At 32.1% G+C, this 23305-nt stretch overlaps 1 protein-coding gene across 1 annotated transcript; it reads right to left on the bottom strand.

The window, feature by feature from the left end:
- Window positions 1–842: 842 nt before the first annotated feature.
- On the bottom strand, window positions 843–7237 carry LOC139490026 (NADPH oxidase 5-like). Its single transcript, XM_071276878.1, has 5 exons — window positions 7179–7237; window positions 5751–5856; window positions 4163–4313; window positions 3016–3226; window positions 843–1239 (listed from the first exon to the last, which is right to left on the bottom strand). Exons 1-5 carry the CDS (start codon window positions 7235–7237, stop codon window positions 843–845), a joined length of 924 nt encoding a protein of 307 aa, XP_071132979.1.
- Window positions 7238–23305: the final 16068 nt, after the last annotated feature.

Here is a 23305-nt window from a genome sequence, read left to right as displayed (position 1 = left end):
TAAAATTGTTACACGATGATGACTGATGTACCCATATTTTGACTATATTATTTATTATGTCTGTTTAGTTCACACATCATTGTAAAGATAACGGAATTTGATGAAACTGTCAACAAAGTTAGAGGTTTAGCGCTATAAAACCAGGTTTAATCCATCATTTTCTACATTTGAAAATGCCTGTACCAAGTCAGGAATATGACAGTTCTTGTCCATTCGTTTTTGATGTGTTTTGTCATTGGATTTTTAAATTACCATGAGATTATGGACTTCCCAATTGAATTTTCCTCCGAGTTCAGTATTTTTGTAGTTTTACTTTTTATATATACATATAGCTAAAGGGTAGTTTTATTCCATTAATGGGAAAAGTTTTAAATTTTATCTATCTTGTTTTCCAATTTCGTATAAATAAAACTTCTCGTTTTTAAGCATTCGGTGACTTAAAAAATGGTAAATGGTTTGAATTATGACAGTTGTTTACTAGTCGTTTGACGTGTTTGAGCTTTTGATGTTGACATTTGATAAGGTACTTTCCGATTTGAACAATCTTTTTTAATTGAATTTTCTGTAGAGTTCGGTATTTTTTGTAGTTGTTTTACATGTACCTCTTCGGGTATCACTCACATACTTGTGTTTCAATTTGCGGGATTTAGTAATGTTCCGAGAATTTAACTCGATCAGTAATCCTACATACAGGACCGTCGACTATTCTGGTTAAAGTTTTTCTCGTGAAGTGTCTAAGTTTTATTTTGTATTACTTTTCAGATAGTTTCATTGTAACTTAATGTTATTTGTTTGTTTGTTTGTTTGTTTTTTAGTGGTTTGGAGGGATAGAGTGTTACACTTTACTCACTTGCATTCCCAATATGTCCTATTGTATGAAAAACTGCATACACACCAATCATAGCTCCCACGAACTGGTGAAATACTGAATGTTCATCTAATGGAAGATAACGTCCAATTCTCGTTGATCTCACGAGATTTATTGTCTGTCTCAACATTAGAACGAGAACAAGAGTACAGTTAAAATTTAAATTCATTCCACAGACTCTCGCTGTAATTAAAAACCCGTTTGATTTATTGTGATTCCAGCCAGCAAAAGCACCAAGTCCTAAATTTGCAATTACGTAGAGTATAATGAACACTATTTTCGAAGTATTGTGTTCCCAATAAACTTTAGAACAATACCGAGCACCTTGGGAACATGTGTTACTCTTTCGAATGTCGAACCAATGTGTAGCACTATATTAAAAGAAAAAATCAAAGTGAATGTTATAACATCGTTAAACTTTAACAAACAATTTATCTTTATTATGAAAATGATATTAATTTAATCAAACTCGATTCATTAAATTAAAGAAGAGTTGTTTTAAATTATTGTCCGCCATTTTTTTCATTTTTCGTTTAATGTCTAAGCAAAAATAAGGACGGTGGTTTTATCTTTTAAATTGTTTCATATCTTGTTATGCAATGGCTAAAGGGTTTTCTCGACATTATTGACGGTGATACGTTACCCTATTGTTCTTTTTTTTGTCTGTTTCCTTTCATATCTAACTTATGTCTAACATGAAATTTGAAATGTTTGTTTCAGTGTATATTTTCATTGCGAACATGACTTTGTATAGTTGAATAATGCATAAAAAGGAATATAAGATTATTTAAGGTGGTATGGGCGTATAAATTAAAATAATACAGTTTTTTCATACTTTACCAAAACGTGTTATTTATTGTGATATGTCAAAAATATAATAATTTTTTCAAGCTACAGGTTTTGACAAAATGACACATGTTCAATGTATGGATTATTCAGGAAAAAACATCACTATGTGATTAAAAGCTGAGCTAAATGATAGAATTGTAAAAAAAAAAAGAACACGGGGAGATAGCTTTTAGAATTTTGCTATGAAAATATCAAAAGAAAAAAGAGGGTCACCGAGCGTTTTTTCATCGAAAATGCACTATTTCAGAGTAACCTCCCCTTAAAATGCCAATTTAAAACATTAGAAAGCAAACAAAGATGATCTCAGCTTGTAGAAATATTAATATTTATCAGTTAAAATCTTACAAATGTGTTCTTTTAAATGAAAATTCACATATAAAAAGGAATATAAGATTATTTAAGGTGGTATGGGCGTATAAATTAAAATAATACAGTTTTTTCATACTTTACCAAAACGTGTTATTTATTGTGATATGTCAAAAATATAATAATTTTTTCAAGCTACAGGTTTTGACAAAATGACACATGTTCAATGTATGGATTATTCAGGAAAAAACATCACTATGTGATTAAAAGCTGAGCTAAATGATAGAATTGTAAAAAAAAAAAGAACACGGGGAGATAGCTTTTAGAATTTTGCTATGAAAATATCAAAAGAAAAAAGAGGGTCACCGAGCGTTTTTTCATCGAAAATGCACTATTTCAGAGTAACCTCCCCTTAAAATGCCAATTTAAAACATTAGAAAGCAAACAAAGATGATCTCAGCTTGTAGAAATATTAATATTTATCAGTTAAAATCTTACAAATGTGTTCTTTTAAATGAAAATTCACATAAGTTATCTGCATTCCTCATCAATTTGTGCTAAGTTGATTTAAAATCTATAGACCTTAATATGTCTGTATTTTATTAATTGTGGCTACATATAACTGTAATATTTATTTATGTTTTGTTGTATAAATGAAGTTGAGAATGTTACTTATTTTGAAAAAAATATTGTTTTGCTCAGCAAAAGACATGATCATGTTTGCTATAATACAGTGTCTTGTTAATTCGCCGTTGAAGAATTTAAAGCATTCTGGGTAATATTCCCTAAAGCGTACACCAAAAACGTTGTGATTGGTTTAAAACGTAATACACAATAGAAATTCAACCAATGACGAGCATTTGTAATTTTATTTTCATTTTGGTGTAAGAACAATGAGATTAGTACCAATAATCCTTTAGATTCTGAAAAGGCGAATTGTAAGAATGCATATCGCAAGTCCAATCTATTTTCGACCTCAATTAATCATTTACCTCAACGTCATATCATCAATCAAACCCGGATGTTTTTCAAGGGACGATTGAAATTCATCAAAAGTTATTTCACCGCTGTTATCAACATCCGCGTCTTCAAACAAGACCGAGGTCAACTCATCTATATCTTCGTTGCACAAAGTCAAAGAGCTTTCTTCCGTACATGATTTCAAAACCATCCGCATTTCGTACTTGTCCACTGTACCACTTCCTAAATGTTTAAAATAATTGGTGACTATCGAAAAAACAACAACAAACACAACGCAATTTATAACATGCATTTCGGATAAAGGAACGACAATTTTACTTCAAAGCGGAGGTTATGGTTAATTCCTAAACTATTTTGATCCCTAAATCATCATAATTTTATACAAAGAATGAAGGATCAGTCTTCTATATCCTCTGAAATATTAAGCGTTTAAGAAGTAAACCGGATTGCTAAACTTGTGTCAGGCTTTCTGCGACAGAAGTCGCATGCTTGACAAAAATGACTGGATCCGCCCCTTAAAAGACAGATCATCTTCTCGCGTCCATTCAGCCACACACATGCACGTTACATCGTTCAAATACAATGTACTAGTACATCAACTTCAACCAGAAGCGTATTTTATCGATGAGAAGATAGCAACCCGCTATGAAATATTACCAAATAAAACATTTATATGAATCCAGATTTTCCCCATATCTTAAAGTGTAAAAAATTTAATTTGATTTATTACGTCAAAATTCTAAAAACAAAAGAAGCAGAATCTGATGGAAGGGAAAGACAAAGCCACAGTGAATATGACAGACATGCTATATGCTACTTTAACAGGTGGCAGGTGCGATCAAGTCTGCAGTAAATCTGCACACCGTCTAGTTCATTACAATAAAAAAAATGTGTATATACTTTGTGATTTAAAATTGAATATGAGTTAGTAATGAACGACTTGGTAAAGGTACGAGTAGGTTAAAGCGCGAGTTTGCATTTACAGGTACGAAATGACTTAGATTCAACCTTCGTCCTCGGGGTTATTTGCACATGTGACAAAATGAAATAAAAAGAAGTTTGGAATCATCAATAAAATGGTTTTATGTTGATTTTTTTTCTTCCCTAAAATATTTTCTTTAACTATATTTTAATTTTGCTTATTCAACAAATATTTACCGTCAGCGTCGAAAACATCAAAGAGAAATTTTAATTTTTGCGTGGGTGTTCCATTCTTGAGCATGCGTAGTCCGTTAATTAACTCTTCACACTCAATATCCCCGCTGCCATCAGTGTCAAACAGTGCAAAGAACCTCTCACCAAAAAATGACTACAGCAAAAAATAAATATAAACACAAGTAATTAAACAAACACAAACAAATATAAAACTAAAACAATTCAAACGAAACTATGATGGCAACAAAAAGAGACACAAGACACATTTTGCTATACATACTTTACACTGTATATAGACGTGCTGTCATGCGAGTTATATATAAGGGTCTAGATGCTTGGTCTTTTTTCTGTATACTCTTTATGGAGCAACAATTTAACTCCAAGGGGGAGGGGGTTATGGATTCTTGTCTGATTCTATTTTGTTTCGCGCACAGCGTTAACATAAATGTTGTTTTTTTTTTTGTTTTTCAACACCTTCAATCAAATACGATATCTATACTATTAAACGAGAAGACCTTTTTGGTGTCGCTTCTCTTCTTTCCAGAATAAATTAATCAACACGCCTCTGTGTCCTATAGGTACAGTGCATAGTCGCATTTGTCATCCATTCATATGATTATTCAGATTGAGTTATTTTAGGAGAAAAACGAGAAAAAAGGCATCCGATCCGGGATATTGTCCCGTCATTGTACGAAATTTTAAGTAAGATTAGACTTCCGGTTTGCGTTTTTCTGTATACTTTGAACATACATATACTACGAATAAAGTGTCTTTTCAGAATTTTATATGCTATCATTTTCAAGTTTACTATCCACGGCGGTCACAGAGTTTATTAAATAGAGAGGGTCTGTATACTATATCAATGATCACCATGGATCGATTAGTAAACTTAGAATTGAAAGTGAATACGCTTTATTTATATAGTAATGAATGTTCATAATATACAGATAAGCGCTACAATTATTCATGTGAACTTTTGATACTTTTTCTGAAATTCTCCAGTCATTAAATCTTTTACAAAATTCATTGATTACATAAAAAAAAGAAGATGTGGTATGATTGCCATGTTAAGACAACTCTCCACAAGACACCAAAATGACACAGATATTAACAACTATAGGTCACCGTACGGCCTTCAACAAAGAGCAAAGCCCATACCGCATACTCAGCTTCAAAAGGCCCGAAATGACAATGTAAAACAATGCAAACGAGAAAACTAGCGGCCTTATTTATGTACAAAAAATGAACGAAAAACAAATAATTTTTATGTAACACATAAACAAACGACAACCACTGAATTACAGGCTCCTTACTTAAATAAATGTTCATAACATACTAAATGTATGTTCATATTGAAATTGATAGACAACCAAAAATTGGGAACTTTTGAAATAAAGAGGGAGGGTAAATAAACATTTTCCTGTCCCCAATAACCTATGACTTATGCTACTTTTGCTGAAATTCTCCAGTCATTCTGTATTTTACAAAATTCTTCCAACAACACTTTTCATACTTTATACTACTCTCTGAATGCCCGCGATTTCGCGGGTGTGTTCTAGTATTAATAAAACAAATTGGTTCGTGCGTTTACCTTTTTAAGTCGTAATGCTTTCTTAAAATTTTCAGTACAGAGTCTTCCATTCTCTGCAAACTTTTGAAATTCCTTGTTGACCAATTTGACCCACCGTTCATCTTCGCTGAAAAATATTTTTTTTGGTTAATGTAAACAAAATATCTCCTCATTTACCAATTTGATAGAACAGCCGTCTACGCTGAAATTTTGTTTGGTTTGATTGATTTTTTTTTTTTTTTTTTCATTTTTAGTCTGTTAATTTTATTTTTTAAAGTACATTTATTCAGTCAAAAATTGAGATACTCAATTTAATCAAAATATGCTCACACTTAACCGCTATTACAGTACTGTAATTTTCTTGTACTGGATTTGTACTTCTACATGTATTGTGGGGTACATTTATACAAACTTGTATTGTGTGGTACAAACTTCTGTGTACCTGTCCAGTATATCTACGATGAAATTATTATAGTAAAACACAAAAGTGTTACATAATGTAGTGTTCCTTAATTCATATTAGAAAAAATCATATTACTAGCATACTTCGGAGGTACATGTTCTTTCAAGTTCTGTAAAATAATGGTACTGGAATAGTACAATAGTTTGTCAGAATATATATGAAACACTCAGAAACCTGTCCATCACCTCAAACGTGTCCGATGTCTCAATAAATAACGCGCCCATACATAGTCACTGAACTACAATACATAACCATGACTTGTTTAGTTGCTAAAGGGCGCCAAATCGTGTACTTTTAAAGAAAGCCCAAATATTTCCATTCCCCTGAACGTGTCAATATGAAGCCTAAACGTTTTTTGTATGAATGCTCAATATAGTCCTTATTTGTAAAGTAAATGCCCATTTAATTAAGTTGAATTTAAGCCTTCAGATAAAAATTTATTGTCCACCAATATTGAGTGTGTAATGTATTGTTATTTAAAAACGAATTTGCTCTTTCTTTAACTCTTTCCTTTTTTACTGTTTCATCTATTGTCCTACTCCAAAACATGAGAAAATAAATATGATCACTTAATAGGTCTTCAGTCCTCCGGTCGATTGTAAAAACCCTTTGCAAAATATAGCGTCTGTTTTGCTGTTCGTGATGTAAAAGTACGCAGCCTCGTCCGGTCAGAACTGGGATGTTAAATCCAAACACTATTGTAAGATGACTGCCTTCAATATAGACCTACTTTATAATCTACTTTTACTACTGAATATGCATGAACTATTTGCCAATGGAAGTTAAGCACATATCAATCAATAAATATTTTTTGAAATGTCCATGAAAGACTTGCATTTACATCTTCGATTTTTCGCATGAGGTTTTGAGCATATTTAAACGGTACTTTAAGGCAATTAACGATTATAAATTTAAGGTTGGTTTTCCTAAAAATCTAATACTGGTTTCAGTTCGTACTTTGAATAACTGAAATTTAATTTGCCTACCTTTCATCAGAAGAATCATCGTTATCCTCATCTATGGGTTTATAATTAACGGTTTTCATTTTAGATATGAAATATTGGACACATAATTTCGGAATTTCTTTCATTTTTCTTTATGTAGATCGACTAAACGGGTCTCAAGTCTTTTCATACATGTACAGTACTGTATATACATTGTACCTTTAATTTATGTTTATATTGGATTTATTTTCTATCAATGTTTTCATTATTTTAAATTAAAAAAAAATATATAAACGAATTTTGTTAATTAACTTTAACACCCGTTTGATTTAAAGTTTAAATCGTTGTATAGCTTTCAGTCTTTTATTTGTAATTGAAAATAAACATAATTATCATTAATACTACCGTTGATTTTTTTTTATCGGACCGAGAGTATTACATGGTCAGGGAGAAATTGAAGAGAGCAGAATTTATAACGACTTAAAAAGATACCTCACACTATACAGTGCCAGGAAGACACCGACCAGAACATGTTTTATGACGACACAATAAAAATAAATACAAACTACAGAAGGTCTCTTAGACTACTTCTTCATATTCTTACGCATGTTAAGTTGTCTTTTCTCTCTCCTTTAAACCTATTCTGTAAAGCCCATACAGACTCTCATATAATGTACAAGTACAAAAGTCATATTTTATTTGAGACGTTTTTCTGTAATACGAGAGCCAATCAAATCTGAACATGGTTCCTCATTTAAATTAAACAAGAGAGTCTGGTTGGAGTTTTACAGTTTTACGGAGTAGAGAATAATTATACACCAAAACTGCAGGATTGAGAAAATAATTAAACCAAGCTTTCAATCAGTGAAATGAAGGGACAATATACACTGTTTTCCGAATATCAAACTAGTTATGAATGCATGCATTTTTGTGTATTTGGTTGATTGCTACTTGATTGATTAATGTCCAGTTGCAAATATTTCATGCGCATTCATGACGAGAACAAATCTACAGAACAGACAAACCGGGATAAGCGAGTTGGTCAAAGTTTTATTATCGTTATGAAAATGTGTACTTTAAACTGATATTTTTTTTAAGTATGCATCACTATTGTGATTTGATATTGCACTGTATTTATGCAGCCTGCACAGCCAAACGGTCTGGAGCAATCTATGCCCAGGTAAATCGAAAAGTGGCAAAATAATCAGTTCATTGATGATGGCCGCAAAATTGTAGAAGTGAAAGAAAGAAAAGTCTTTGTTTTTGCAACAATCTTGTTAAAAAAATCTTTGAAGGTTCACAAATCATAGAATTATGATATTTATCACCGATATTAATTGAGTTGAAAAGATGACCGAGTTTGCCGTTTTCGAGGCAAGTCTCTATATTATTCTAGTCAAAGGAGTAGGTCCAGTAAGACCCGTTTTTAAACCCAAAATATAGCAGTTTTACAAAATTGTTAAAATGTAAGCTTTTAGCTATTCATTTGAAAGTAAAATACTTCTGCTACATAGATATGGGCTGTTTTTGACAATACAATGCACATTTATCGGGTACTTGCATCATTAAGTCATTCTAAATTACTAAAATCCTCGAAATGTTTGCATTTGATTAATTTTTAGACGATTTCCGTTTAAAAATGAAAGTGGCCGCATTTGTGTTCATTCTTAACATGTAAGTGGAAATCGTATTTGATGATAATACATTACATACATTAGCCACTAGACAAAAAACATCTGCAAAGTGACATATTTTGGCATATTTGATAGATTTTTCATACTTAGGCTTGAATTGGAGCGGTTTTAGTGACTAAATCAGTTAAAATCTTTCGCATGTACTACTAGTAATTGATTCTACTAAAGTAGACACTTACAAATGTAAGTGTTCAAAAAGTGTTCAAAATTTTTCTTCAGATGAACCTGAAATTTGAGGCCAAAATCGTCCCTTACCGGACCTACTCCTTTGATAATCAGTGACAAGACTCGTATATACTTGTGAAAATAGCAGTTACTTAACATGAATAATACATTTATTTAACGTTTGAGATAATTCTCAAATCTAAAAAAAAAGTTGTATTTGTAAAATTCCTATCACGCATTTTGTCCCCAACTTTCCAATATTCGGCTTCTGGTGTTCTTGATGTTAGTCATTCCAAAAATGCGTTTCAGAAGCGTGTTGTTTTAATTTTTTTTTAATTAAAAAATGTCAATAGAGACAGGCATATAAAAATAAGAAGATGTGGTTTGATTTTTTTTTAATTAGACAACTCTCCACAAGAGAACAAACGACATAATTCAACAACTGTAATAGTTCACCGTATGGCCTTCAACAATGAATAAAACCAATTCTTCTATACTAGTTGTAGTTGTTTGTCTCATACAGTTCATTTTGCCTCTTACTTGTCAAAAAATGATTCCTTAAATATTTGACATTCCACGGTTACCCTAAACATTTCTAATATAAGTTTATCATTTACTTTACAAATCTTAGTTACATAGTTACAAGTATATATATTAAAATTAAAAGTTGATGATATATTTTGACCTCGTCACCGTTCAAAAGTTGAAGTTTTCAAAGTTAGCATTAACTCGTAAATTATACCAATTTGTGACTTTGGAACAACGGTATACTACTGTTGTCTTTATTTTTACATGCTAAATAAGAATGTAATTGAAGACAATGTAAAACAACCATTTCTACGTACATAAAAAACAAGACGAAAAGCGAGACTGTTTACACCCGGCACTTTAAGGTTCAGTTGATGAAACTTGATAAGTTGTCTCTTGATTTAAAAAAAAGAAAACGTCACAACCTAAACGCGGACCACGAAGAGGACCTCAAAATTAACCCCTCCCAGAAAAAGAGACATTCACATTATCGGTTGGTCAATACGGAAGCGGAGTAACATAAGACATTATCTGTACAATAGTTGGTTGAATGGAGGATACAATTCATATCAAACATTGTAGTGTATTCACATTTCAAACAATTATTTTTTTAGCCAGAAATAAAATAGGTGCATTGTACGTAAGACTTCATTATGAAAACAAGAAATTTTTGGTTTTCATCAAACAAATTATACTATTATATCAAGAAAGAATGCTGCCTTTATATTCGTATTTGCAACTGCACATTACGAAAGCAATAATCAATGCTTTTGCAATATTTTATTTTATGTATTGTCTACTCTCATACTTTAAATGCTTAAAATAAAAAAATAAAAAAATAAAAATGACTGATTATTGTCTTCGTAATGTCCAGTGGCAAATAACTAATGCACATTCAGGACCGAGAAAAGACTAACAATTCATAACAGGAGAAATGTAAATATCCAATGGCAAATGCATAATCAAAATCGAAAAGCAGGTCAACAATAAATTACAGAAGTAATATAACTACGTGTATATAGTGGCAAATATTTCACGCATAATATAACTAGTATGCGCTTTCTTTCAGATAAATAAAATTACTGCTTTCTAAATGGACAGTGGCAAATCTTTCATGCATTTTTAGGATCGAGAACAGATTATCAAGCAATAACATAATTCAGGTTTTTAGATTGAAACATTCATTAATATTATTGCTTTCTAAATGTTTAGTGGCAAATATTTCTTGCATATTCATGACCAAGTCTTAGAACAAATGAACCGTTAATTATCGTAACAGTATTACGTCGAGGAGTAAATATGTTGAATATGTATGTGTATACTTTAAGTAAAATAAAATCATAATTTTCTTAATGTCCAATGGCAAATATGACATTCATTTTTTAGCATCAAAATCAAATTTCAATTGATAGAATAACGATATTTGAAAGGAAACATTACATAGAGGTATGTGATATAAGTATCTCTAACATCTAAATGTGTACTTCAAGATGTATAAGATCATTACTTTCTGAATGTCTATAATGGCGAAATTGCATACTTTACTTATCCAGGATCAAGAACATAATCATATAAACAATTAATTAGAATTAATAAAAAAAACTTAACATAGAGTTATAAGTACTCCAAACACTATGTGTGTACTTTAAGCGAAATCAAAATTAATGATATCTTTCTTAATGTCTAGTGGCAAATACATTTGTATTTTAGCATCGAACACACATTTCAATTAATTTCAGAATTAAGGCATTTAAAGGAAAACATTATATGCAGGTCTAAGAATCTCCAATCTCTTTGTGTTAGTGCACTTTCAGTTAAATATAAATATTTATTTCTTATGTCCAGTAGCAAATATTTAATGCATATTCACGATCAAGAGCAGATCATTAACAATTAATAATAAAAAGTAGATATTCAAATTTAAACATTACCTCGAGTTATACGTATCACCAATATCTATGCATGTACTTTCAGTTAATTCTGAGATCGTAAGCGGCCTAACACGTGTAATCCCGTTCATCATAAACTTACAAGATAATCTAATAACAAATGACCATACGTTTTTATATGAATGTTTATTCACATGACCTCATTGTTATTAATATACATTGGAATTTTGACGTATATATTTGATGTAATTGATGCATATTTCGGTATCTATTTTGATTTTTCCACAACGAAATCATTACAACACGTAAGTGTCATATTTATATACCGAATGTGATTAATTGTCCACATATATCATTACCCCGTAATCCGGGTCTTTGTGATAAATTATACCATTTAAATAGTCAAATTGACGTTTGTTCCGCAATGTTTACAGTATACTTTTAAAATTCATACCCACTCTACTGGTATGGATCCGCATTGGAACAATTTAACGGATAGCATGACGACACTCTTTGTATTTTATACTCTTTAATGTAAAAGAAGTCCGAATACAATCTTTATATTACTGATACATGTACTCAAACTTTATTTTTATTTTCTATTTCGACTCAAAAAGAAAAAAATAGTATATAATCATTGCTTTAGAAAAATACATTTTTGTTGCTTTCTTTGCAACTCTGAACTGAAGATCCGAATTAACACTTAACCGTCAGTGTTTACACATTTATTGCATTTTAATATATTTCAAGTCCGGTACATGATTTTGTTTTTAGATAAATCGATAGTACAAGTTATAGATATCTCATATCATTTGGATAGTTTTGTGGTGTTTCGTAAATGATACCATAGTTTTTGTTGAAAGCCCCGGCAAAAACCTCACGAAACCCCGCAAAATTATCCAAAAATATGAAATATCTGTTGTAACCTATTGCATCTTGCGCTGTTAAAAATTGTGTACATCATATATTTTATTTTGTTTGCCTTAAAATTATTTCAATAAGAATCTGTAAAATAACACTTTTTGGACCTTACAGTTAAAGTTCCGCCTACTTTTTTAAACTAGCACGGGCTTCAGAAACAGCGGGAAATCAATTTGAAAAGATTTTTTGACAGCGATGGATGCATATTGGTGACAAAAAAACTGTTGAAGGAATTAGATGTCTTGAATAAGAACAAAAGAAACATATACTTCAAATTTCTGATATTTTGAAAGATTGCTGTAATCCCAGACTTACAGTTGAAATGCAAAGGGTGTATTTTTTTTATTTTTATTATTGTTTTCAAAATGTTCGAAAAGTTTTCAATTTTTAAAATTAATTTAAAATTTTGTGGACATTAGAGTTTTTATGAATTATTTCACGTTTTACTCTGAACCAGCTCATTGATTTAGAGCTGGGAACAATATATAACATATATGTTCCTGATAAAAACATAGAGTAGTCTCGTTAGTCTCGTTAAAGTCTAGATGTCAGCATAGTTTAATTAATCGGGTGTGGATCGAAGAATTTGAATGCGTGTTTGGGTGTTTGTGGTTTTTTTTTGCGGGTGGGGGGGGGGGGGGGGGGGGGGGGTTGTAATGCAAGCCAACATTTGAAAACACTATAAAATAACTTATAACTTCTTTTAAAGGGGTATGCCACCACCTTAAAAACTAACCCGCCTTGGCAAATTTAAACCTAAACAGTTGGATTATTAACACATTTATATATATTTTCTTAAACTTAATTTGTTTGATCTTGGAGTGAATCTTGGTCCTTTTAAAATATAGGACAACGGAGATGGTGTATGTGGGTTCGATTCCCACTCTAAACATTCATTTGTATCAGCTGGTGAAAAGCGGGCATTTTAGCTTAGTCGCCCAACACTTTCTTTGTTGTTCCTATCAAAAAATTCAGACGGCCGCGACCAGGTCTTGATATTTTTTTTTCTATTGACTACCTTTATACAACAAAACCATGGTATAATTGTGAAAATATACCTAGGATAGCTAGAGTATAATTTTCGATTATTAAGATTTATACTCGGGTTGTACTCCCATAGGTTCCATTTTACAGCTATATGTTAATTTTCGGTTATTGAGATTTATACTCTTGTTGCATTACCATAGGTTCCATTGTACAGCTAAAGGTTAAGACAGAATTACAATTTTTTTTAAAGTAGACTTATTGGTAACGTATTATATAAAAAACACTCTATGGTGCACGAATGTTTACAATTTCAATAAAAGGGAATATCTTGTGCCCTCTCCCACATGTCCAAACCCAAGGATCTTCCTTTGCTTACTTTTGTATACAGACCAGTCTTATACCGCAGTCACACTAGGCCACGATCGCACTACGGTCTGTGAAAAAGATGCAAATTTTGACGATCGTAGAGGTTTTCAAGATCGTGATGAGCGTGGCCAACTTTGAATATGGTGCGGTCGTGGCGAAATCAGGTCGTAGTACCGCACTAAGTCGTGGTAATATCGTAAAGGTCGCTGTACCATCGTAGCGAGAACGTAGCAAAAGCGGTATTCTATTCGGAGAGACTGTTATTGATAAAAATCATAATAAAATAGTCATTACGATTTTTATTCATGATTGAAATATTTTGTTGAAAATTACTAATGTGCGAAATACATTAAGCGGAAATCAACGTCCTACTAGATGAAATCACAAACCTGACAACTTTAAATTCATTTATTTTCGTGGATATTTGATTATAGATAATGTGTTTAACATCAAATTGGGGGTCACATGAAACCACAAAATCAACGAAATTGGTATCCAACGAAAATGCTGAATTAAAAGGCTATAAAAAAAAGACGTTACAAGAAGAATGCATACAAATAAGTGCAAGTGCAGTTGAATTCAACAATAAAAAAAATGTTTATCAAGAGATGACTGAAGAATCACAAATATGATGAATAAATGGGCCAACCAAAGAGAATAGGAAACAATAGGGGCTGATGTTATTATGCAGAGTTTTTGAGCGTCTGACTCAGATAAAAAAAATGTTATATAACCACTTTCATCATTAGAAAAATCCGTATAATAAAAATTAAAATTTAAGATATTTAAAATTTAATGTTCAGTTGATATTTTACAGTTCAGTGATTACTATGATTACAAGTGAACTGATATTTACACACATTGCGCATTCGATTAATTTGCGTATACTTGTTACGTTTTATATATTAACAATGACTTAAGGATTGTCACAGTTAGCACCCTTTATTTCATCTCATTTAATATTTTTTGTTCATACAAAATCTAAGAAATTGTTGAGCTAACTGAAAATAAAAAGGGTCAAGAATATTAAAAAAGTGATATGCAAATGAAAACAAAAAAGTTGGTTCTTCATACAGGTATATATTGCAAATTGTAAAATGTTTAAAGACCGGTGAAGTATGATATTTTCATTGCAATAAAAAGCATAGATTTTCTTATTTAGTGTTGTACTCATACCTAATGAAAGTCAACTGAAGTGACGAGATAATAAAGATAAAAAAAAAACTGAAGTGACGAGATAAAGATAAAAAAAAAAAACTGAAGTGACGAGTACCGACCTTTCCCAGACAATGGTAGACAGTGGCGTCCTCCCCGGTGGACTGTGATGTCCACAGCCCTGAAGGAGTAGAATACATATACTGTCATAGCCATTTTCAATCTGTGTTATATTGTTATTTCTCATGTGGATGGGAAACAGTAATATACACAGCATTCACTGGAGAGGAGTTAGGGTCATGTAAGGAGTAAGGGTTAAGTGTCCTGCAGGCATGGGAAAATGCTGGGTGTAATATTAGTGTTAGGGATAGTCAGGGTTATGGCTTAGGTGGTAACGGGTAAGTATGGTTATGTGTAGGTATAGTAAGGGGTATATAGGGATAGGAATGCGAAGGGTTGAGAGGCTTAAGGTTATGATACTGAAGTAGGTTAAGGCAGGGTGGTATTCAGGGCTGGCCCAAAGTAAAGAGTTTGGCTAAAGTTAAAGGTTGGGCTAAAGTTGAGTTTTGAGGGTTTGGCGAAAGGTCGAGACTGTGTGTGTGATAGGGACATTGTGTGTGAGAGGAGTGAGAGTGAGTGTGAGGACAGAGAGTGTGTGAGAGGAGACAAACAATGTATGAGAGGAGATAGAGTGTGTGTGCAAAAGGAGAGAAGACTGTGAGAGGATAGAGTGTGTGGGAAGATAGAGGAAGTGTGTGTGAAAGGCGAGCGTGGGTATATGTGTGAGAGAAAAGAGAGTGTGTGTGTGTGAGAGGAGAGAGTGAGTATGTGTGAGAGGAAAGAGAGGGTGTGTGTAAGAGGAGACAGTGGGTATGTGTGAGAGGAAAGAAAGAGTATATGTGGGAGGAGAGAGAGTGTGTGTGTGTGAGAGAGAGAAGAGTGTGTAAGAGGAGAGAGAGGGTATATGTGAGAGGAGAGAGAGATTGTGTGTGAGAGTGGGTATGTGTGACAGGAGAGGAGAGACAGTGTGTCAGAGGGGAGATAGAGGGTGTTAGAGTGGAACAGAGTATGTGAGAGGAGACAGAGTGTGTGATGGAGAGAGATAGGATGAAAGGAAAGTGAGAGAGATAGTATGAGAGGGATGAGTGTGTATGAGTGGAGAGAGAGGGAGTGTATGAGAGAGAGATGCTGCCACTTTCGTCTAAAATTTAACTAAAATGCTAAAATTGTGAAGATTTCAGTAACTTACATGACTTAAGGATGCTTATACCCGATATATGTGCATTTTATTGTAAAAAAAAACCAGCCCACATGTATGTAGCAGAAGTATTCTACCTTTCAATAAATAACTAAAAGCATTTTAACAATTTTGTATAACTGCCAAAAAGAGGTCTTACTGGACCTACTCCTTTACGAAAGAAAAGGACTGGTGTAAAAATGTAGCTTTGATGCAAAATAAGTACAAACATTGACATGGTTTAAGTTTATTCCCATTGATGTCAATCTTTATTTTTTACATGCATTTGTTATTATTCGACAGTTTACAAGTACTTCATTATTTGTTTTGGACAGCAATACATTTCTCAATATTTTAAATTAGTCAGTAGAAATGACCCCGTTTTTTGTCTTTTTAACAATATAGCATTGTTACCCTCCCCCTCAAGAATTACCTATTGAAGTGGTTTTGTATTACGTACAAGGATATTTAAATATAATTTGAAAAAAATGTTGTAAGAATTTCAATTAATTTTTTATGTTTTTAGCATAGAAAGTTGAAATCGCTTCTGAATCCTTGATTGTTTTTAGGACTGATAAGAGAACACGTAATTGTTTCAATCAAGAAATCACCGATTGTTGTGGTTTTTTTTCTGACAGCAATATATTTCTCAAGTTTCAGGAGTAGTAAGTAGAAATTTTATCTTCCTTTATTTATTCAAAGGACCAATCAGAACGCGCCAGTATAATGTGCCAACGTAAGAATGTTTGAATATATATACAGTATATATACAATTTACTTTGAAAAAACACGTTGTACATATAGAATGTATAACTGACAGTTTTTTTTTTATGACAGTAATATATTTCTAAATGTTTTAAATAAGTATGTTGACATTATCGCTTCCTTCATTTATTTAAAGGACCAATAAGATAACACTGTTTTTCAACAACAAAAACCGATTGATGTGTTTTTAAATTACATAAGAATGTTTCAATAATCGTTGAAAAAAACCCACTTTATTAATATTATACATATAAGAATAACTGACAGTTTTTTTTTATTACAGCTACATGTATACATTTATCAGGTATTTTTTACGGAGCTCCGCCAGGGACATGCAAAGAAAAAAAATATATTGTGCGCGGCATAACTTAAATAAATTGTGTGCACAAAATAATATAGTGTGCGCACAAAATAATATATTGTGCGCACAATTTAAATATATTGTGCGCACAACTTAAATATATTGTGCGCAAAACTTAATTATATTATGCGCACAATTAAATATATTGTGCGCACAACATAATATAATGTGCGTTAAATTCTTTGACCTTACATATGGTACGGGGCTTCAATGTCTCTTTTTTAAAGTGACAGAATGGAGAAATACATAAGGTTTTCTTTTGGAATGGGGCTAGATAACAAGGAAATACTCTAGCAAAAATTCATCAGTGCATTTGTATATACTGAATATATTACGTTTATTTCGTCTGAAACTTGCTTTACCAACAGATTCGTCGGAAGCCTCCACTTTATATCAGATTTTATTGGAACGGGTTGAAACAGACTTGGTAATAGAGCGAGGACACTATCGAACCTATGTAGACTTTCTTGTAACAAATATACAACTACTATTTGCACTTTTGCATTATACTTCATTTCTGAAAATCTCAAGATTGACACAAGACTGACATGTTCCGCAATTCACGATTTTTGATTTTGTTTAGATTGACACAAGACTGACATTTTCCTCAATTCACGATTTTTGATTTTGTTATGCACCGTCGACGATAGATGATGACCATTATATTTATAAGTCTTTACGTCCGTTCATCCGTGTCCGTCTCTGTTTATGGTAAATGATTTGGTTATAGTTTATGATGAAGTTTTAGTGTCATCAACTTAAATGAATAATTTGGTTTCTCTAAATATATCATTGTAAAAGTGTAGACTAAGTCAAATCCACTGAAAACTGAATACACGTACACAAGTTTTTTTTATCACTAAAGATGACTATGTTTGTTAATGATTAAGTACGGTTTTGACCCAAAATATACTGTTCGTTATTAAAATGTGACGGTGTGTTCATTCAGTCTAAGAAATTCACCATGCAGTTGTGATCAAATAGAGATAAAACTGAGTACATATATAAATCAAAAGATGCAATATGAGTGCCAATGAGACAGCTCTCCACCCAAATCATAATTTATTAAAAGTTAACAATTATGTGTTATAGTACGGTCATCATTACGGATCGTTGGCTCACACCTAACAGCAAACTATAAAAGGCCCAAAATGACTGTAACAAAACGATAAACATATATGAACCACACCAATAAACGACTACTACTGAAAAACAAGACTTAGTTCAGTTAGAATTTTTTTAACAGTTGTGTACAAATGTTTCAGGCCAAGTTATAGATTCATTCTAATTAAAAGATTAGAGGGCAAGAGGTAACTGATAGTATCCATTTTTGATCGATTTCATTATACAATTTTACAGAATATTGTTCGTATTCATTATGAAACTGAAATGTTACGAAGCAATTTAGGAATAGTCAATGAAAAAGTATTCCTCAGTGGTATATTTTGAAAACAAACGAAACAATTATGAAACAATTTTTCCAAATATGGTCCGTTTTGGGGCATCATTTATTCAAAAACTTGTGGCCCGATTACCAATGAGACAACATAATACATATACACCATAGCTCATACAAATACGGGTTATATTCTTCTCATATATTTTATGATGGTATGATACGCAACCCCTATTAACGGGAGGGATTTTGCTTGATATTCAAATAATTAAGACAGTCATAATCTTTCAATCAGTTTAATTGAGGTGTGGAGCTGGCATGTCAGTAAATGCAAGTAGTCCTTTGTTAATTTATGTATCATTGTCATTTTTTAAAGTTTCATTTGTTACCTATTCTGACATCGGACACGGGCTTCTTTTAAACTGAGTTTTACTGTCGGTTTTGCTGGGTTTTTTTTATCTGCATTGGCTAGAGGTACAAAATGAGGGTTGAGATCTCACAAAACATGTTTAACTCCGCTGCATTTTTTGTGTCCGTCCAAGGTCAGGAGCCTCTGGCCTTTGTGTTGGTCTTCTATGAATTTTAATTTTAGTTTCTTTTATATATTTTGGATAGATAAAGGAAGATGTGGTATGAGTGCCAATGAGACAACTCTCCACCCAAGTCACAATTTATAAAGTAAACCATTATAGGTCAAGGTACGGTCTTCAAAACGTAGCTTAGGCTCACAACAAACATCAAGCTATAATGAGTCCCCAAAATTACTAGTGTAAAACCATTCAAACCGGAAAACCAACGGCCTAATCTATATAAAAAACGAGAAACGTGAAACACTTAAGAAGTTTAGTATGAAGTGCATTATCGCTGAACCAGTACATATTTTTGTTTATGGGCCAGCTGAAGCGCGCCTTTGGGTGCGAGATTTTCTTGCTGTATTGAAGAACCAAATGTATCTGTATACATGTATATAAATACAGTTAACACATGACATGGGTAAAATCTCTTTGTTCTTGCTGTGCTATATAATCTGAATAATGCACAGCTAAGGTGTGCATTAAGTACCTCAAATATACTGCACAGTTCAAATCTATTTTTACCTTTAGGGGCGTTTCCTGGATTCTGAAAGGGGTGTGACATGTATTCTATAAAATTAAAAAATATCAACGATTGTAGCAAGACTTAAAACGTTTCGTTCTCCAATTCAAGGATGAACAGCCTATTCGACCGCCACCCCCCTCCCCCCCCCCCCCAACCCGAAAAAACAACAAACAAACAAACAAACAAACGAATCCGCCATCTGACTTGAAGTTACAAAAAAGTTGATAAATTAAACACTTTGTACAAACATCGTAGTTTCAATAAGAAAAAAAAATGATGGATTGATTGTTGATATTTTAACGTCGATTTTAAGCGCCACATTTCGGCTATTTCGTAGCGCCAAGTTTTTATTAGTAGAGGGAGAAAACCACACACATTTGACAGGAAAACTGACAGTCCTAATAAATTAATATTGTAGTCGAAAACCCCAGCACGGGCGGAGTTTTCCCTGACACCCTAGTGATGACTGTCTAATGATTACTGTAGAAGAACTACTTAGACTTCTTGGCAAACCCCTGATGAAAAAAGAAAGGTTTCTCCTTCCTTTTTTATTATCTAAACTTGGACATGGAATATTTTATTTTAATTTGTGTACACAGTGTAAACCTTAAATCAGTGTTTCAAAGTCAGAACCGACAATAACGATTTTTTGTGGTTTCTGCCAAAAAAGAAATCATGTACTTAAGAATATTCAAATAAATGAAATCTGATTTGAATTAAGTTTTAGACTGAATGAATTTCAATACGATTTTAGGCATATTTATTCCTATAAAGGGACTATTTAGGTATCGAACTTAAATTTGGGGTCGGGAAGGGGATTACAGATTGGATAGCGAATCGTTGTTTCTGTTTATTAAACATTTTAAATTTATGTACTAAACTCTTCGTCGTTTCATCTTTCTCTAAGCATATCATTAAGGAAAGAAAAGCAATTTATCTTTACTCCACAACACCGATTTGAAAGTACAATATGTCAAAGTATTAATCGTCACTGATTGCAAGAATAAAAAATTACGAATAAATTTAACAGAAACGATAGAAAAAATTTACAATTAAATCGTAAATAATGTAAAAAAAACTCCTACGTCGTTCGGGTTAATCAGAATCACCCAAGCTGTGCAGATTAAATCCAATATACCGACTTGCTTGGTCAAATACGTCGTTCGGGTTAATCAGGGTCACCCAAGCTGTGCAGATTAAATCCAATATACCGACTTGCTTGGTCAAATACGTCGTTCGGGTTAATCAGGGTCACCCAAGCTGTGCAGATTAAATCCAATATACCGACTTGCTTGGTCAATAACTATAACTTGAACTGGGCAGAATCAATTTGCGCCAATTGCAGTTTTGAAAAGGTATTAATTGCGCCACTCTCTTTTATTTTGATGGTTTGAATTGCGCCAATAAATGAAATGAAATTGCGCCACATTTACCTGTAAATATTTTTTTACCTATATCATAACTGTACATGTTTTACCTATTATATCATACATGTACTGTACTATAGCTAAACTTTCCACTTAAGATGTATCTGAACACTCATAAAATTCAAGAAAACTCAACCTAAAAATCAAGCAGAATTTCACAGAATATTGGATGATTTTGGTGGTGTAAAGCGGGATAATGTTATTAGGATGAGAGGCTAATTTAAAATTTCTGTGTCAAAAGATTTTTTTTGTGATGGTACCTTTATAAATGTTGTCCAAAATACTTTAAACAACTTTAAAATATACATGGCTTTAAGAATGGACATTATATTCCCTTGTTGCCGTCAAAATCAGAAGGTTGTTACAGAAAAATGATTAAAATGTATGTGTACAATGTAGAAAAAAATCGCTGATTACGTGTTATCAACATACATGTAAAGGATAATGTGTTGTTTCCTCCTGCAGTATGGGCAGAGATTCCTTCAAATACCAGAAGAACCAATAACGGTCCTGAATCATTTCAAATAAAAATAAATAAAATTAGCGCAATTAGATGATTATTTTATTGGCGCAAATGATACATCGAGTTTTGAAAATTAGGTGGCGCAAAAGAAGTATTGGCGCAATTAAGTTGTGGCGCAAATGAGTTACTTTTTGGCGCAAAAAGATATCGCCCCTTGAACTATTATACCTTTATTATCGTATATAAAAAATAGACCAATTCTGAGATATTTAATATAAATAAATAAAGTCAAGGTCAAACAGATATATATATATATACATTACAATCATTCCATAAAACAAATAAAGTTCACTTATTCCTTATAGTATCTGAAAAAAACAGACCAAACAAGAATCAAATAACACGATCCATGAATAATAAATCAAGGTCAGATTAATATTGCTGCAAGATAGACAATTACACCATACAGACATTCCGTACATCAAATATATCTAGCTAAATGCTTATAGTATCCGACAAATACACCAAAACACAAAAAAATACTTTGCCATACCACTTAACCCTAAAAATAAGGTCAAGGTCAGATGACACCTGTCAAGTTGACATTTAGACATTTAAATCGTTTCATACAACCAAATATAGAAGAACTATTGCATTTGGTATCTGAGATTTCGTCTAAACCACAAACATTTAACCTTGTTGAATGGTCAATAAAATGAGTTCATGGTCAAGTGAAAACTGTTTTCCTAATTTTGGGCGCACACCATATCATATTGTGCGCACAATATGTTTAAGTTGTGCGCACAATATATTTAAATTGTGCGGACAATATATTTAAATTGTACGCGCAATATATTAATTCGTGCGCACAATATATTATTTTGTGCACACAATATAATTAAGTGGTGCGCACAATATATTTTTTTTCTTTGCATGTCCCTAGCGGGGCTCCGTAATTTTTGAAGTAGAAATTGTTGCTTTTTTTAACGATTGATGTGTTTTAAAATTACGTGAGAATGCTCAAGTTTTTATCAAAAGAAACTTTATAATCTGTTGTATAAAGAATATCTGACAGGTTTTTGTTTATGACATCAATATATTTCTCATGTTTGTAGATTAAAAAGTAGAAAATGCTTCCTTTTATTATTCAAAGAACCAATAAGAGGTCGTTATATTGTTTCGACGAAAAAAAAGAAAAAACCGAATGGTAGTATGTTTTTAAATTACATAAGCTTATAAAGATATAATTGATAATAAATAGCACTTTATAAATACATTATTCCCTGATAAAGATTAAAAGACAGTTTTTATATATGACTGCAATGTGCAATACATTTTTCAAATGTTTAGAGTAGAAAGTAAAGATCGCTTCCTTCATTTATTTGAAGGACCTAAAAGAGAACTTTGTTTTTTTTCTGATCAAACAATATATAACCGATTGGTGTGTTTTTAAATTACGCAAGAATGTTTAAATATATAAACATTGAAAACACACTTTTAAATATAAATAATTATTTATAAAGAAAAACTGACAGGTTTTTATTTTATTATGTACAACAATAAATTGATCAGGTTTTGAAGTACAAATGGTTGCTTTTTTTAAAGGTTGCTGTTTTTTTTCATCACTTAAGAATGCTTAAATATACATCATTTTTTTAAAATAAATATCATGTAGAAATAAAAAGAAAGCTTTTCATCACAGCAATATATTTCCCAA

This window comes from Mytilus edulis, chromosome 9 (assembly GCF_963676685.1).
Source record: "Mytilus edulis chromosome 9, xbMytEdul2.2, whole genome shotgun sequence".
Classification (NCBI taxonomy): Eukaryota; Metazoa; Mollusca; class Bivalvia; order Mytilida; family Mytilidae; genus Mytilus; species Mytilus edulis.
This window is presented reverse-complemented; position numbering and strand designations above follow the sequence as displayed.

What these genes read in the sequence shown, in the direction of transcription:
- LOC139490026 (XM_071276878.1), bottom strand. Translation starts at nt 7,237, where the DNA reads ATGAAAACCGTTAATTATAAACCCATAGATGAGGATAACGATGATTCT. An exon ending in AAGCATTACGACTTAAAAAG is followed by an intron (nt 4,314 to 5,750) that starts GTAAACGCACGA and finishes TTTTTGCTGTAG; the next exon opens with TCATTTTTTGGTGAGAGGTT. An exon ending in TGATGTTTTCGACGCTGACG is followed by an intron (nt 3,227 to 4,162) that starts GTAAATATTTGT and finishes TTAAACATTTAG; the next exon opens with GAAGTGGTACAGTGGACAAG.